The sequence below is a fragment of the Montipora foliosa genome, chromosome 1 (genome assembly GCF_036669935.1).
Source record: "Montipora foliosa isolate CH-2021 chromosome 1, ASM3666993v2, whole genome shotgun sequence".
NCBI lineage: Eukaryota > Metazoa > Cnidaria > Anthozoa > Scleractinia > Acroporidae > Montipora > Montipora foliosa.
This window is the reverse complement of record NC_090869.1, coordinates 57,251,665-57,266,664: the sequence shown is the minus strand read 5'-3', so window position 1 is coordinate 57,266,664 and position 15,000 is coordinate 57,251,665. Positions and strand designations below refer to the sequence as shown.

The 15,000-nt window shown below is 40.3% G+C and overlaps 1 protein-coding gene across 1 annotated transcript in view; it reads left to right on the top strand.

Annotated features, from left to right (window-relative positions):
• Nucleotides 1–15,000, top strand: part of LOC138002421 (uncharacterized) — a 129,266-nt gene that overhangs the window by 35,544 nt on the left and 78,722 nt on the right. The window contains exons 12-18 of the mRNA XM_068848466.1: nt 1,654–1,859; nt 3,119–3,357; nt 5,927–6,032; nt 7,961–8,122; nt 8,654–8,785; nt 10,649–10,780; nt 11,232–11,438. Coding sequence (XP_068704567.1) covers nt 1,654–1,859; nt 3,119–3,357; nt 5,927–6,032; nt 7,961–8,122; nt 8,654–8,785; nt 10,649–10,780; nt 11,232–11,438 — 1,184 coding nt within the window. The remainder of the gene's footprint in view (nt 1–1,653; nt 1,860–3,118; nt 3,358–5,926; nt 6,033–7,960; nt 8,123–8,653; nt 8,786–10,648; nt 10,781–11,231; nt 11,439–15,000) is intronic.

Here is a 15,000-nt window from a genome sequence, read left to right as displayed (position 1 = left end):
CTCAGCACGCTCTGCACATGCGTTTTACATTTTGGTACATTTCTTTGCCATCATCTCCTAAAGGTTGGTTCTGTGGAGGACGTTAGCACATGACGATGAATTTTCAGTTCTCTCTCTACGCTTCCAGCCCACTCCTCGTAGGAGTCGTCGTCCTGGTTTCGTAAGCTCCCTAATAGGGACCTTAAGATCTGCGACGGCGACGTCAACGAAAACGTCATCTCAAAAATATAGAGCGACTTTCTTACGATCTTGAAAAATAAACGTAAAAACAGGACTTTAACAAAAATGCAAGGCATTTAATTGGCTTATCGAACAAAACAAACGAGCGCCAATTTTCGTGGGCTTAGCGAACGCGGATACGTCGAACAACGTTATATCTCCATGGAACTTTCTGGAAAGCGATTGCCATTTCGCTTTGACGTCATTTGAAATGCAGTAATGTGATTGGGCAGTCGAACTGCTTACTACCCATATTAGTAGTTTCCTTGGAGTGAATAAGGAGAAGCTTTGTTTGAATCTTGCCAAACATTGGTCCGTGAAACAAATTGCGAACACTTTTCAAGGTCATCCTAAAGTCGCTCTAACTGAACGCTATCATACGTCTTTCGCGATTATTCCATCTCGTTCATGTCATACAATCTTAGCGAAGTATCCTAAAAATATATTGGTACGAGCGGTTTCAGACTGAAAACAGAGAATGAAAGATTGTCGGTCGCATGCTCGCGTTGTCGTTAAAACCTCAATGTAGGTGATTCCACGTCGTCGCTATGCAGAGTACCGCAAAAGTATCATGTGCTAAAACCCGTGCTGCACGTGCAGCACAATAATTTATGCTCTTTCAACCAATAATATCATTGTTTTGTGGCGTTAACGTTGTTCTTGCCGTCGCCGTCGTCGTTTCTTAGGGCCTGTTTACATGGAGGGAGGGTGCCCCGGCTAACCGGGCTAGCCGGCGAGAGGGGGTTGAAACATAGCCCGCCTTTACATGCAACTTACCTAACCGGGATAGTCAGTGGCCTGCGTGGGCTATCTTTTGAGTGGCCGCTAAGCACAACAAACAAAAAGGTCGGGCAAAGAGACTTTTTGGTGGGAAGTTTATTATTATTTTTTTTTATCGCTCATTCCGCTAGAGGCAGCTTTTCAGTGCATAGGACTTTTGTTTTGCACTCTGCTAAATCAGTGTGATCACCAGAAGTATGTTTTCGCCTTTTTTCTCACCTCGGCTGGCCGGGATAGCCGTGTACATGAAAAAAAGCTAACCCGCCTAGCCGGGTGGCCCAGGCAAGTAGACAGGGTGCCGCGGGTAGGCGGGCTACCCTGTCTAGCATGTAAAAGCTTGAATGCGTATGAAAACTTAGCCCTCCCAGAGTAGCTCGGTTAGTGGGGTAACTCGTTTAGCCGGGGCACCCGCCCTCCATGTAAACAGGCCCATATGTTAGGGAGTTTTAGCAACGACGACGGCTACGGCAACGACTGTCACAACTTCACAAAGCAAGAGTATCATTGGTTAAGGAAGGAAAAATTTCAATGAAACAAACATACTTTTCTATTTCATCGAATAGCAGATGTTAAATTTAGTTAGGTCAAGAGCCAGTCTTCTTCCTCACTCTAATACTCATTTTCTTTTAATATCTTTGTTATTTCCTCGTTAAGGCATCCTCGCCGGTGCGCAGCTCACTTTACCCAAGGATTGTAAAGGCAACAAGTTTTGTGAGATCACAAAGATGATCCTTGGACCAACAGTCAAGTTTTACATCTATGGGAATTTTGAGTGGAAAAAGGTCAAAGTAGCGATTGGTTTTGCCCACATTCGTATCTATGATGGGTTGTATTTCGACAAATTGGAACTGTATGTTGAGGTGAGGTAAACTTAATGTTGTGATAAGTCCATGTGTTCTTAGTTATAATAGTCATTTTGCGGAGTCTGGTACATAAAGCTTTTGTCGCGTTTGTCTTTTTATTGTATTATCTGAAAATAAACTGTTGATTTGCGGTACTTTGTTTGCCAGGGGCCCGTTTCTCGAAAGTCCCGTAAGCTTTTCGGGTCCTTGCTACGTCTTTCTTTTCTCTTGCTTTCATTCTAAGGTGTAGGCGCTTTTTGTGGCCCCACCTTTGCTGAACATGGCTTTAATTTACTACGGTCTTTATAGATTTCGTTAATGATGTAATAAACAGCCACGTTGGTGGCCTAATAACACCAACATGTTTGTAGTTGTCTTTTTCCGGAGTTCCATGTCTCAGCAAACTAGTGCGATCACTTGCAAAGAGCACGGCTTTCACCATTTAGCAATATTTTATATCAAGGCCGGGGATAAGCGTCGACATAAAAGCCATTTTCAAACTCATTCGCTTGATTTGGGAAGCTGGTGTTTTAATTTGCTTTAACGAGAAAACAAAAAGCAAAATGATTGTGAAGTTTGGTGACTTAAAAACTCGAAAGAGATCCGAGAAGTTTTTGGACTTTCTAGAAACGGGTCCCAGGGACAATGGCATCCAGTCCAAGTGGAGTGATATTCCCGCCTATTCTCTAATTACATATAAATATCATTAGCATAGATTCTGTTCCACAAGAAAACACAATTGTGTGAAATTTGTCAGGTTTTAAAATAGAAAATGGTTTGAACCCAGGAGTTACATATCTCGACGGCATTTTATCGTCTGGGTGAAAGAAGTCGTGAGAAGGACTGTTGGCAGTGACTGACGTTTCCACTTACAAACTGGATCGAAATGCACCAATACCACTCATCATCCTCACGTGCAAACACATTATTTTCCCACATTTTTCACAACACAGACCAGAGCACCACTATACATTTGTTTGCATTTCCAATCGTCGCTTGACTCTGAAGATGAATTGCGCTCAGGTTATCGAAACGGCAGTCACCGCCAACAGTCCTTCTCAGGACTTCTTTCACCCAGACGACCAAATTCTATCGAGGTTTGTCAGGTTTTGCACGGTTAGGAGTCTAAACGAACCTCCATTTCATGTTTTACCATAGATTACTGACATTGCCCAGTGATAAATCTTACACGGTGTATACTCCACTTTGATAACTGGTTTTGGTCTTGAAAAAGTAAAGAAGCTTAAACCTGTTTGTTTCTGCTGATCTAATTTTAGGCTGAATTCAACGCTACAAGCACGCACACGAAGCTGGGCTTCCGGGCAGATATAAAAGTTCCTGTAAACGGAGAAATCGAGCGAGATGGCATCATAGCCCCCGGAAACGAACTCTTCCTTTTTGGTGTGCTTGAGTACGACTTTACAGAACAACAAGTCGCCGGAAAATTGGGCATGCGTGGTATTTGGAGAAAGGCATATACTATCCCATGGCTCTCTTTAGGAAATATTTTTGTTGGGTGAGAAAATGATCTCTTTGTGTCTTGATTAATTGACTTTACGAACTTGGCAGTTAAGCTGATAAAAAAAACTAGATGCCACTACCTGGCCGGAGGCGTTCTCCTTCATTAATATACTAATGGAGAGTTTAAGCACGCGACGTTTTTGAGACGCTGACGGCAACCAGGAGAAACCTTTTCGCATGCCAGAACAATATTAGTGTCTCCCAGATTTTTAAACTAATCATCTCTAATGGAGAAGAGATACTTAGCAAATAAATGTGATTGTGTAAAGACGAAAGCGAAAACGGCCCACATTTGGTTCCGGTCAGAAATGTATCGGGCTTAATGTGACCCTACGATGAAAATTTTGCATGTCCTTTTTTTCTTTAGATTTTGAAAATAGACGTACTAGACTACTAGGTATCATGCCAATTTTTATCTCAAAATTCCCACGGGAAGTATGATTATTGTAAGGTAGTTTTTCGGTTTTCGCTGTCCGCCATTACTCGAACGGCAAATGACCGTGACTGAGGAAATGGGTTGGGTCTAGCTGGATCGCCTGGGGTCTGACGTCATACGCGCAACGCTCAAAATAAACGCGGCTAATTTCCCATGCCATCTATGAGATGTGAGAGATCGCCGAGTTGCTTTTTGCTGATATTATATACATTACTCCTTGATCGACTTGTTCGATTTGTCAAACGCCACGAAGCGATGCGCGTATGACGTCACGAGCCAAGTCTTGCGTGAAGACCACTTACAAAATAATCGCAGGCTTCTCCAATGCAGTCTGAGTAATGGCGGACAGATTTTTAGCGGTTTTTGGCTGGCTATTTCCCGCCCTATCTCGCTTCTATCGTTCCAAATTTAAATGCACTGTATTATTTTGAACATATTGACTTACCGTACTTATTCGGCTACAAGCCGAGCTCGGCTATAAGCCGAGACCCCAAACTTCTTATGGAAAAAATCAACTTGATTGACACGAATTGTAAATGCATAATACTCGGCTATAAGCCGAGACCCATTTTAGGTCTTGATGTGCATTATAGACTATGGAATTTTCGTAATTTAAAATACAAATTGACATTGACTGAAAAATTATACTCAAAGCAATCAAATGAACACGAAAGATAAGAAACAAACAAGCAACGTGATCGTGAGGTGACGAATATTATTAAACAATTTCTGACCTCACAGGAAACGTGTCTTCGTACAAGCGAAGCGTTTTATAAAAAGTTATCCGACTGGAAACCTTACAACCTCGCCTTTAAACTTAAAATAGTCGCCGAAGCAGAAGCTGAAGAAAATAACTCCGAGATCGCCTGAGAATACGGCATCAGCAAGTCGATGGTTCCGTCGCTGGAGGAAAGATAAGGCAAATCTGTTCAACGGGTTTTCAGAGCAAAGAATTCAAGGTAAGATTTTCCCTTTAATGCATACGGTTTTTTTACTTGGAAAATGTCACTACAAGAAGAAATCCACTTGCGTTTTTGTCTCAAGTTTGCTATGGTGTCATGTGACAAGCTTGTTTACACGATCTGTGATGGTGCAATCTCGTTCCCAGGCTCCTCGTTCCTTTGATGGGTAAACCAGGCTTGTGGCACCTCTATAATGCTATAATGCACTCGACGGCACAGAAGACGATGCAGTCTTCGACGAGAATATTCCAGAACAAAAAAAAAAGTGAAGACGTGGAAATGGACGACGAATTCGAGACAGACAGCGAGGAAGAAGACGAGCAATAAGATCGATCCCGATCACTCACCAACACGAACGGCTCCTTTTAGCTTTACGAGCCACCAAGTAATAAAAGTCCATATTACACCAACAACATCGAAGCAACAACTTCTCTTCATTTTACAACTAATTTAGTTCGGCTTGTAAGTGAATACACGTTCATTTGTTACTGTTTTAATTTGCTGAGAAAATTCTTTTTATCAAAAATACTCGGCTATAAGCCGAGACCCCTTCTACGGCTTCAAATTTGCCCAAATTGAGTGAGGATTTGTGTAAAAATCGCTCGGCTTATGAAAAAATCCGAAAAGGAAACCAAAAATTTTCGTCCTAGTGGCACTTTAAGCTCCCTGTTAAGAAACAAACAAAGCTGAGAATCTGCAAGGTGGATAAATGATTTTTAAATAATCTTACCAACTGTAGGAATTTGGGCAGGCTTGATACAGATAGACTAAATTTGTTGAGATTAATCTTTCTGCGAAGTCGTTCTCTTAAGGGAGCTTTGCAAGCCAATCAGAAGTCTTTGCATAATTCCTATGGTTTGGAAACATTAACAGGCTTTCATGCGGACCGGAGTTGAACTGTGGGGAATAAAAGGGGCTAGAAAATTGCCTGCTCCGTCTGCGAGAACGTTGTAAAATAGGCTCTCGTAGGGAAGTGTAGGCTTATGCTTGTGGCCCCGGAGGGCGCCTAATTAACCCAACCCATTGATACCCAATAAGAACAACCCATTGCCATCCCAACTTTACAACGAGAGCAGAAAATGGTTGAAAACCTAAGCTGCACTCAAACTCAAATATGCGGTACTAGTGATATCGAATTTCTACTGTTTTGCTTTTCTTGATAACAGGTTGACGTATAAAGTTGGGGCTCCCATACGGATAACTGGCGTGCAATTTGGAATGCGAGTGGAATTTGGATACGATTGTCTCATACCAGCCGACTTCAATAACGACGTGAGCTCGGGATACATTTTCAACAGTAGCAACAACAATAATGTTAATAATGATAATGATAACGATAATGGTAACGATAACGTCAATGATAATAATACTACGACTAATAATAATAATAATAATGTCCATAAAGTTCGTTAACGTTTAAAAAGAACTTTTTACAACGCTAAAAAATTTTAAAAGTAAAATACCGAACATTTTCGACAGAAGTCATCATCAGGGTATTAAATTTTATTAGCCTTGTAGATAGTTCTTTTTAATAATAATAGTAATAATAATAATAATAATAATAATAATAATAATAATAATAGTAATAATAATAATAATAATAATAATAATAATAATAATAATAATAATAATAATTTCAATGTCAAACGCACCCGGACAGATTTTAAATTGTTTGTGCTTATTATATAACACAGATTGTTGGCGTCCCATTGCCGTCGCCTTTGGAGCTTACACAAAAATAAAGAGGAAACAGAGGGAAACAATGCCTTTGTTCTCTCCCCACCCCCCACCCCCCAGCCTCTTTTACATTTTGTAATATTTCTTTGCCGTTCTTGTTTTAATAACGACGAAAAATGACCATCTTTGAAGACATGAGCATCAGATGATAAAGTTTCAAACTAAATGACTTATATTTATGATGAAGCGATAAGAATAAAGCAAACTTAAATCTCGTAGCTGTCGTCTTCGTTTTTGCCTAAGCTCCCTGCTCCTCGAATAACAACGCCGACGACGACGAAGGGTGTTCAAATGCGCTCAACTTGTTGAGCTCAACATGTTGAAGCTTGTACAGTGGACAAATCCTGTGCATTTGCACGCGGCTTTACAACGCTAAAAGAATTTTAAAGTATAAATACCGAACATTTTCGACACAAGTCATCATCAGGGATTAAATTTTATTAGCCTGGTAGATAGTTCTTTTTAATAATAATAGTAATAATAATAATAATAATAATGTAATAATAATAATAATAATAGTAGTAATAATAATAATAATAATAATAATAATAATAATAATAATAATAATAATAATAATAATTTCAATGTCAAACGCACCCGGACAGATTTTAAATTGTTTGTGCTTTTATATAACACAGATTGTTGGCGTCCCATTGCCGTCGCCTTGGAGCTTACACAAAAATAAAGAGGGAACAGAGGGAAACAATGCCTTTGTTCTTTCCCCACCCCCCACCCCCCACCACCCCCCCAGCCTCTTTTACATTTTGTAATATTTCTTTGCCGTTCTTGTTTTAATAACGAAGAAAAATGACCATCTTTGAGGACATGAGCATCAGATGATAAAGTTTCAAACTGAATGACTTATATTTATGATGAAGTGATAAGAATAAAGCAAACTTAAATCTCGTAGCTGTCGTCTCCGTTTTTGCCTAAGCTCCCTGCTCCTCGAATAACAACGCCGACGACGACGACGAAGAAGAAGATGGTGATAACGATGATGATACGTTAATGACCCTGATAGCTAACGACCCCGGGTCAAATCACTCAGGTTTTTTTTTTTTAAATCACGATGAAGGTTTGTGCAAGGCTTTGTAGGTGTGATTTTAAGGTGGTCTTATTAACGGTTACTCTTGTACACTTGATGGAGTGTCCACGATTTTCTTCTTCCTCTCCCCCAATGGGCGTCATCAGACACATGAACACATGTTTCAGCACCAGAACCACAACAAGAACTACTACGTTATCATCACTGTCATCTTCGTTGTCGTCATCGTCAACGTGCTCATCGGTGTCACAGTCTTCATCATTATCACCGTAAACATCGTCGTCATCTTCTCTATCATCACCGTCGTCATCTTTTATTTAGTTGTCTTTGACTTTACCCTGAAATTGTCCTGGCTCCAAGTTTGAAATCCACGATTCATTCGGATCATTAATTTTTGCTTTCTCCCTCTCCTCCTTAGGGTCACTGTTTTGGTGGTAGTGGATATGTTGGTGTCGGTGAACCTCAGTTCTTCTATGCATCAATCACAGCCCTCACATTGGGAAAGATCCTCAGACTAATGGGTGCCACGTTCGAACTACCGCCTCCAATAGCAGCGACGGGATTCCCAGAAGGTGCAACGGTAGGCAATTTTTCTAGGAAACTGACCCTCCGGGAAATGGAACTACAATCATGGGCATATTATGTGGGAAATCTATGCATTTTTATGTAAACTTCCTTTTCTTTTTCAGTTCATCCATTCTTCCCTCCCCCCCCCCCCCCCCATCCCCTCCCTTCAATGATGAATGTAATACAGTGTAAGGAGTTAAATTGTATGCAAAATTGGTCCATTTCAGCTCCAATATTAAATGGAGGGGATGGGGGAAGGGATTTGTGTCGCACAACAAATTGTCCATGTTTCGGAACATTTTTGCCCGTTGGAAGATATGTTACATTGTGAAATATTTCGTGCAAGTGGTCACGCGATTGCGTTCAAGACAAGTTGAACGAAAAAAATTATAGTGTAATAACACTCCAAACTGTTCCCAAGTGCGAATTGTCCGTTTTTTCTGGTCCCCTAAACACCTGAGAGGGAGGGTTGCTTACTGCAACAACGATTAGATAGTTTTTTTTTTTACTTGACCATTCTAATGATTCAATCTTGTGTACACAGGGATCATATTCCACGGCTGACGTTGATCTACGTATTGCTGGAGGACCGTTCATCTATAAGGGTTTCGCCATGAAAGGAACAGTCAACATCTTAGGATGGGAAATTTATGCAGAAGTAAAGTTGTCAGAGACGGTGAGTCCGAGAGCAATCCTTTTGATGTAAGAGAAAATAAAGGTACGTCTGTGTGACACTCCTCCTTCCTTTGACAAATCTACTTAATTATAACGAATCTGACTTCGTGGACGTTTGACAGTCGTTTCTTTTTTTGTGACTTAAAGCAGGTCACGTGGTTTTCGACAAGCTTGTCAGGACGCGCTTTCCTTTCGATAAATAATTTCTCAAGTTGAATGGAGCATAAATTTTCAATCATAAAACTTCAAAGTTTTGGGTGTACGGTACCTCATCAGGCAAAGTTCCGGAACGAAGAAGCGTCCGAAAAATTCAGTTCTAGCAGTCCAAGTAAATACGTAATTACTTAACAGCTTAATTTTCTGTTTAACGCGTTCTCAAAGTAAGCAATACGGGGAGTAACTTTACCCACTACTTAGTTACGGAGACGCATCGACTTGGGCTGAGATGGTGTTATAAACTGCTTTCAAACAAAGTGATTAGAAACGGCAAGGGCTACTGCTACGGTTATGGCGACGGCGACGTAACGAATAATAATATTTTGTTTTTTTGGCTAAAAAATTAAAGTGAAACAATAGCATTCTGCACGTGCGTACGCATTTTAGTACATGCATTTGTCATACTGTGAAAAACAATTAACAACGTGAAAAAAACAAAACAAATTTTAGCTAATTAGAAGACAACTTGACCATATAACAAAAAACCGTCCATTTTCTATCCTTACTTTAAATCTCTTCGTACACATAGAGTCTTGTGGAGTAATTTAGTCTTATTGTTCAAAGTAAACAACATGCATGGCATAACCGCAAAATGCTATTGAAAACGCAGTCATATTTTGAACAGACATTTTCGCTCACGTTGTTATTGTTCTTGCAGAAACTCCCTGATGTAAATTTGCGTATCAAAATAATTTAAGATATTTCCACCTTCGTGCTACACAGCAGAGGGCGACTTATCCTTCAACCGAAAGTGTTCGAACGGTGTTTAAAGAGGAGGCAAGGAAAAGATCCTCTGTTGTGTGCTCCTGTTGTCGTCAAAACCTCAATTTGCTCAGGTCACGTGGTTGTACAAAAACGTGTGTCACACCAGCAAAACGATGTTGTTACAAACTCAGATCCAGTCTTTACCGCGTAAATATTCAACATGGCCGCTGAACGAAATGCTATCGCTTCTCTTGTCGCCAACTTGCACACGTGATGGCGCATGCTCTGTCGACAAGAGTAACAGAGGAGTCCTGGATAGTAGAACGAATCCGGATACGTGTGGAAGAGCAAATTCGATTTGAATACGTTACGTGTGGACGTGAAAACTTTTTAAATCAGCAGAGAAGAAGTTTGCGTATTCAAAAATATACGGATACGTGTGGAGAGGGCCTTAAACTTTCTAATGACGTGAAATTACCCATTTAAGGTTTACATAGCAGCGAGAGCTTACAACAGTGAATCTTCCATTCGCTAGGTTGAGCCTAAGTCACTCGTTCCCAGCCAGTTTTAGGATATTTCACGCATATTTTACATCGTGAACAAGATTGAAAAATCGTTAAATGCTTAATTAAGTAAGTGCAAAGTTACATTTTGAAATGGCGATGGTGACATAACGTTTTCTTTGCTTAAACTCCCAATTAAGCCCCTAGTGCCATCTTCTGAACAGACCCATGCCCATCAAAAGCTCCACCAGGGACCTAAATAACTGCTACTTATTAAACTCTACGGAGCTTGTGCGAGCCCTCATGAAGAAAAAGCGAACTTTGAGTGAAAAGAAATTATTGCGAGGTTTGGTGAACTTTAATTAAACCTTAAAACCTTAATTAATGTTGTGGTAAGATGTTTGGTCAGAATGTCTAATGTGACCCTCAAATCTCCAAAGGTAACGTTTATCGACTTGAAGCCCGATCCAGTGGACATTTTAGGAATTGCTAAAATCGTCCGAAGCCCATCTGATTCAAGCAACGGACCTTGGTTCTATGTAGATGCCAGGCAAAGTCCAATCCATCTTGAGGTTAGTTTGTCAACCATATGTTAAACTTGAAAATAGCAGCAGGTCCGTTGCACGTTTATACGGATTTTGATGAAAATGTTGGAACTCAAAAGAAGCTTTGAGGAACTTAATTAACGCCAACGTTGGTCGTAAACAAGCACGCCACATACAATCAGCTTAATCAGCCAAAACAAAGTTACTGCACGCGCGCAATCTCACACGTTTATAAAACAACAAAGTAGAAGGACCAAATTTAAATATTGTTTTCAAGAATGTGACTTTTTTTTTTCTTTCTCTTAATGGACGTTCGTTCTTGAATGGCTCCCCACATTTTGATGGGCTTTTAATTTGCATTGAAAAAAATTAAAATGGCGCTTGCCGAGAAATACGTGATGCAAATGGAAGAAATGGTTTGTTGTTCCTTTGTGTTATGCTGCCTGAATGCATTAATTTTTCTAATTACTCTAATTAGGCGTACATCGAGGGCTACACGAATCTTCTTGGGATTGGTAGTTACTGCCGCTTGAATCTCACAATGACCCGGATGGAGTTGCTTCTCCAGGGAGACTTCCTTGGTCTCATCAAAAGTGAAGTGTTTGTGGCAGCTTCTTACTCTTTAACTTTTGGTGGTTCTCAGTTTTATGTCAGAGTCACGGTGGATTTGAGCGCCATAAATGGGGTAAGAAAATCACTTATTGTGACTGCACGGCAATCAACTATCCTGGAGAAATAGTCTTGAGTGAGAACTGCTCCATTTCCTTATTTCGCGTGTTCTTGACTTTGTGTTTAAGGACGTTCGCGCCAAAATCTTCCTACGGTGAGATTTTCTTCATTTCTCGCCTAGAGTTAGGTCATAAAGTACTTACTCCAAAAATAAAAAAAAAATGGGGGTCACCTACTTGGTTTCGGAGAAATTGGCAGTGGGAAAATGCCTAAAATTTCGATCAGTCGGTCATAATATCGAGATCTCTGTACGGTGCCCAATTTACATTATCAACTCCGTTGATAAAACTTAATTTTTGTATACTACTTCCCCACCGACGCAGCACCACAGTTTCACCCCTTCACCCCTTCATTCATATCGAGATGTAGCCTCATCTGCTCATCCATCGAAAATCATAAAAATAAACTGTTAGAGTGAAGGTTTCCGTGCATAGGTTTTTAGGAGTGGGATTTTTAGATAATTGCATGCCGCTAGGGATGTCGTAAACAGAGAGTTTATCTTTGACGTGCGTTTTCGTAAGCTCTACCCGTTGCAACCACTTCCGGAATTCGTTGGCACGAGAAAAGAAATTTAAAAAAAAAAAGACAACTTCCTAGATGGGATTTTTTTTCATTTTATCATATTTTGTAAATAGTAAGTAAAGTAAGTGATTCATGATTGAAAAAATAGGGGTCACCGATGATCTAAACTAGTAATGTGCAGATCAAATCGAGCTTCGACATTCCCCCCCCCCCCCCTTCCCGGGCAAACCTCGGGCATTTGACTATCCTCTGTGCCCGGGGAATGGGGAATTTGACCTGTGCCTGCGTGGGGTGGGGAAATTGCTAACAGCAATAAAACACGTGTTTGGACGAGATGGAAGAGTTTAAAGGAAGAGATATGGCATTTGTGAGCGATTGGCTTACAAAAAAGGTCTTCAAAAGGTCTTTATTAAAGACGACAGGAGCCTACGACGATTGCTCTTTAGTAGGGTATGACAGACAAATCCGACGATAGGGTAGGACATTTGAACACCATTTTGGCCCGAAGGGGCGGGAATTTGAACGATCCAATCTTCAAAAGTTCAAATGCCCGGGGGGGGGGGGGGGAAGTATGTTGAAGTTTCGAGTTGATCGGCGCTTAAAATAGACGTGATTTTGCAATGCTCTTGAAAAGTTCGTTTGTCACGTTTTTGCGTGACCTGTCGGGGAAGGACTGGAACCCAAGACAGGATCGATCGTTAAAGGGTCTTAAAGGTTTTTATTTAAGGACGTTCGCGCTAATTGTTTCTGCGCATCCTTACTGCGCACGCAAATCCACATGCCACGCCATGCCACGTCATGCATCGATGGGCAGATGGCCATTGTTATAGCTTTGATTGGATTTAACGATCTTGGACGTTCGGTGACCCCTACTTTTCTTTTCAGAAACAGATTTCATTTACAATTATCTCCACATTGTCCAAAAATGAACAAAAAATCAATGTGGGAAGTTAAAAATAATTGAAGATTTCTGTCCACGGGTCATAGAATCCTGCCATTTTGCGGCTGCAAGGCGCGTGAAACTATTGTCGTTAAATGCGAACTTGTTCTTTGAGGAACCTCACCAGCTGACTAAATTCGCTTAAAAGGTCCATTTAAACCATATTTGGCAGAGAACATTTCCCTTCAAAGCGCTAATTGCAATATTTTGGGACTTGCAGCTACTGTGGTCTTCTTCGCCAACGAAGCCCGATTTACTCAGATTTTGGTGTTCTTCTGGGCATGTTATTTCCAAAACGAAGTCGGTGACCCCCCATTTTTTTTACATTTCTGACGTCGCTAACTCATGATCTTTCAACGGTAAAATTTTCAGAAAAAAATCAAAGTTAGAAAAATTTCGCGCGAACGTCCTTAAAATACAAACTTTCTCGAGCATAGCAACAAAGTTGCAAGCAGACGTCATCTTCATTTGGTTTTATCAACGGAGTTGATAATGTAAATTGGCCACCGTACAGAGATTCTAAAAGCTGACGTTTCGAGCGTTAGCCCTTCGTCAGAGCGAATCCAACAGCACCACAGTTTCTTTAGAAACTACCCCTTCATTAATTTGTCATCTTCATTTGGTTAGTGTTTTTGTATAATATCTCTCCATTGCGGTCATGCTCATCTTCTGGAGTGTGGTTTTTGCAAAATTTAATCGTTGGCTGTTTCCTCGCAGGTCCGCGCTATTCAATACAATTCTGCTCTATTTTCACGAAAGTAAAGGAAAAGAACTACAAAAACAAGCGTTCATTTTGAAGTTAAGTTCGTAGGGTAATAAAAAAATTTGAAAAAAACAGCCCCATTAAATTTACGCAACGGTTTGTTCTCGAGTTTTCCAAACTTTCAGCCACTACTTGATCAGCTACTTTTTCCAGAGCTTTTCCACCCACCCGCTCACTTCTCTTTACCGTTTCATTATGATTCGGAAATAGATGTGCCATTCTTTTGCCGGCCTGGAATTTTTTTCCCCGGCGCTTTTGTCGCCATCTTATTTTTACTAATGCTTGAAAAATATTTATGAAAGTCAAGTAGACTAGTGCACGACTGATAAAACAACTCGAATATCAGTCGTGCATTAGTCTACTTGACTTTCATAATATTATATTCATAATATTATATTCATAATATTTCATAATATTTTAAAATCAATTTCACTGATCACGATCTTCTTTGATCCAACGCTGTGAAGACTTATCGTCCACGCTTTTTGCAAAGGTTTTAAATCCTTAACTTCACTAATGCTCAAAGTAATGTGTGACATATTAATGTCGCGTTACCTGCGCAGTAACGTTGCGCACAAACAATTAGCGCGAACGTCTTTGAAGTGCCCCTGTGACCAAATAATCAATTATCTTTCTTTGGATTTCGAAACTGTGTTAACTAAACACTAAGTGACCAAAGTTTTAAGCCCTGATTAAAAAAAACCTGTTTATTTTAACTGGGATTTTCCCATTTGATGGTCCGCCATTACTAACTTCAAGTGAGAGAGCTGGATCGAGGAGAAAATGACGTCAAAGGTTCACTAGTTAAAAGAATGCATTGCGTGAGTACGCCGCAGAATTAATGTGCATTGGGCTTTGAGACTTTCAAACTCGCGTTTTGCACGTATAATAAGCTGCATTCACACGCTGAAATTTTAAGGGGGGTGGCACTTAACTACAGAAAGACAATGGTTGCTAAGAAAGCTTTTTAGTCAATGAGCCCTGCAAAAAGGTTCCATGGATGGTTCTATAAAGTAACTTTTTTTCAATAAAAATGTGACATCACTTTAATCAGAATGCACATGCGCAACTAGTCCCAGTCCTCTGCCGTGCGTTTCAGAGTAAAACAGGTAAAAGCTCTCAGGAAACGAAAGGAAGAGGCACTTTTTTCACCGGATGGGAACTGTCGCATCATTTTTCGTAAACTGTGGCATGGAATTTCTATTTCGACAAAAAATGGGACTGATCTTTTGAAAAGTGTGTCAAGGGAGGGCCTTATGACATCATAATTATTTTGAGAAATGATTCCTTTTA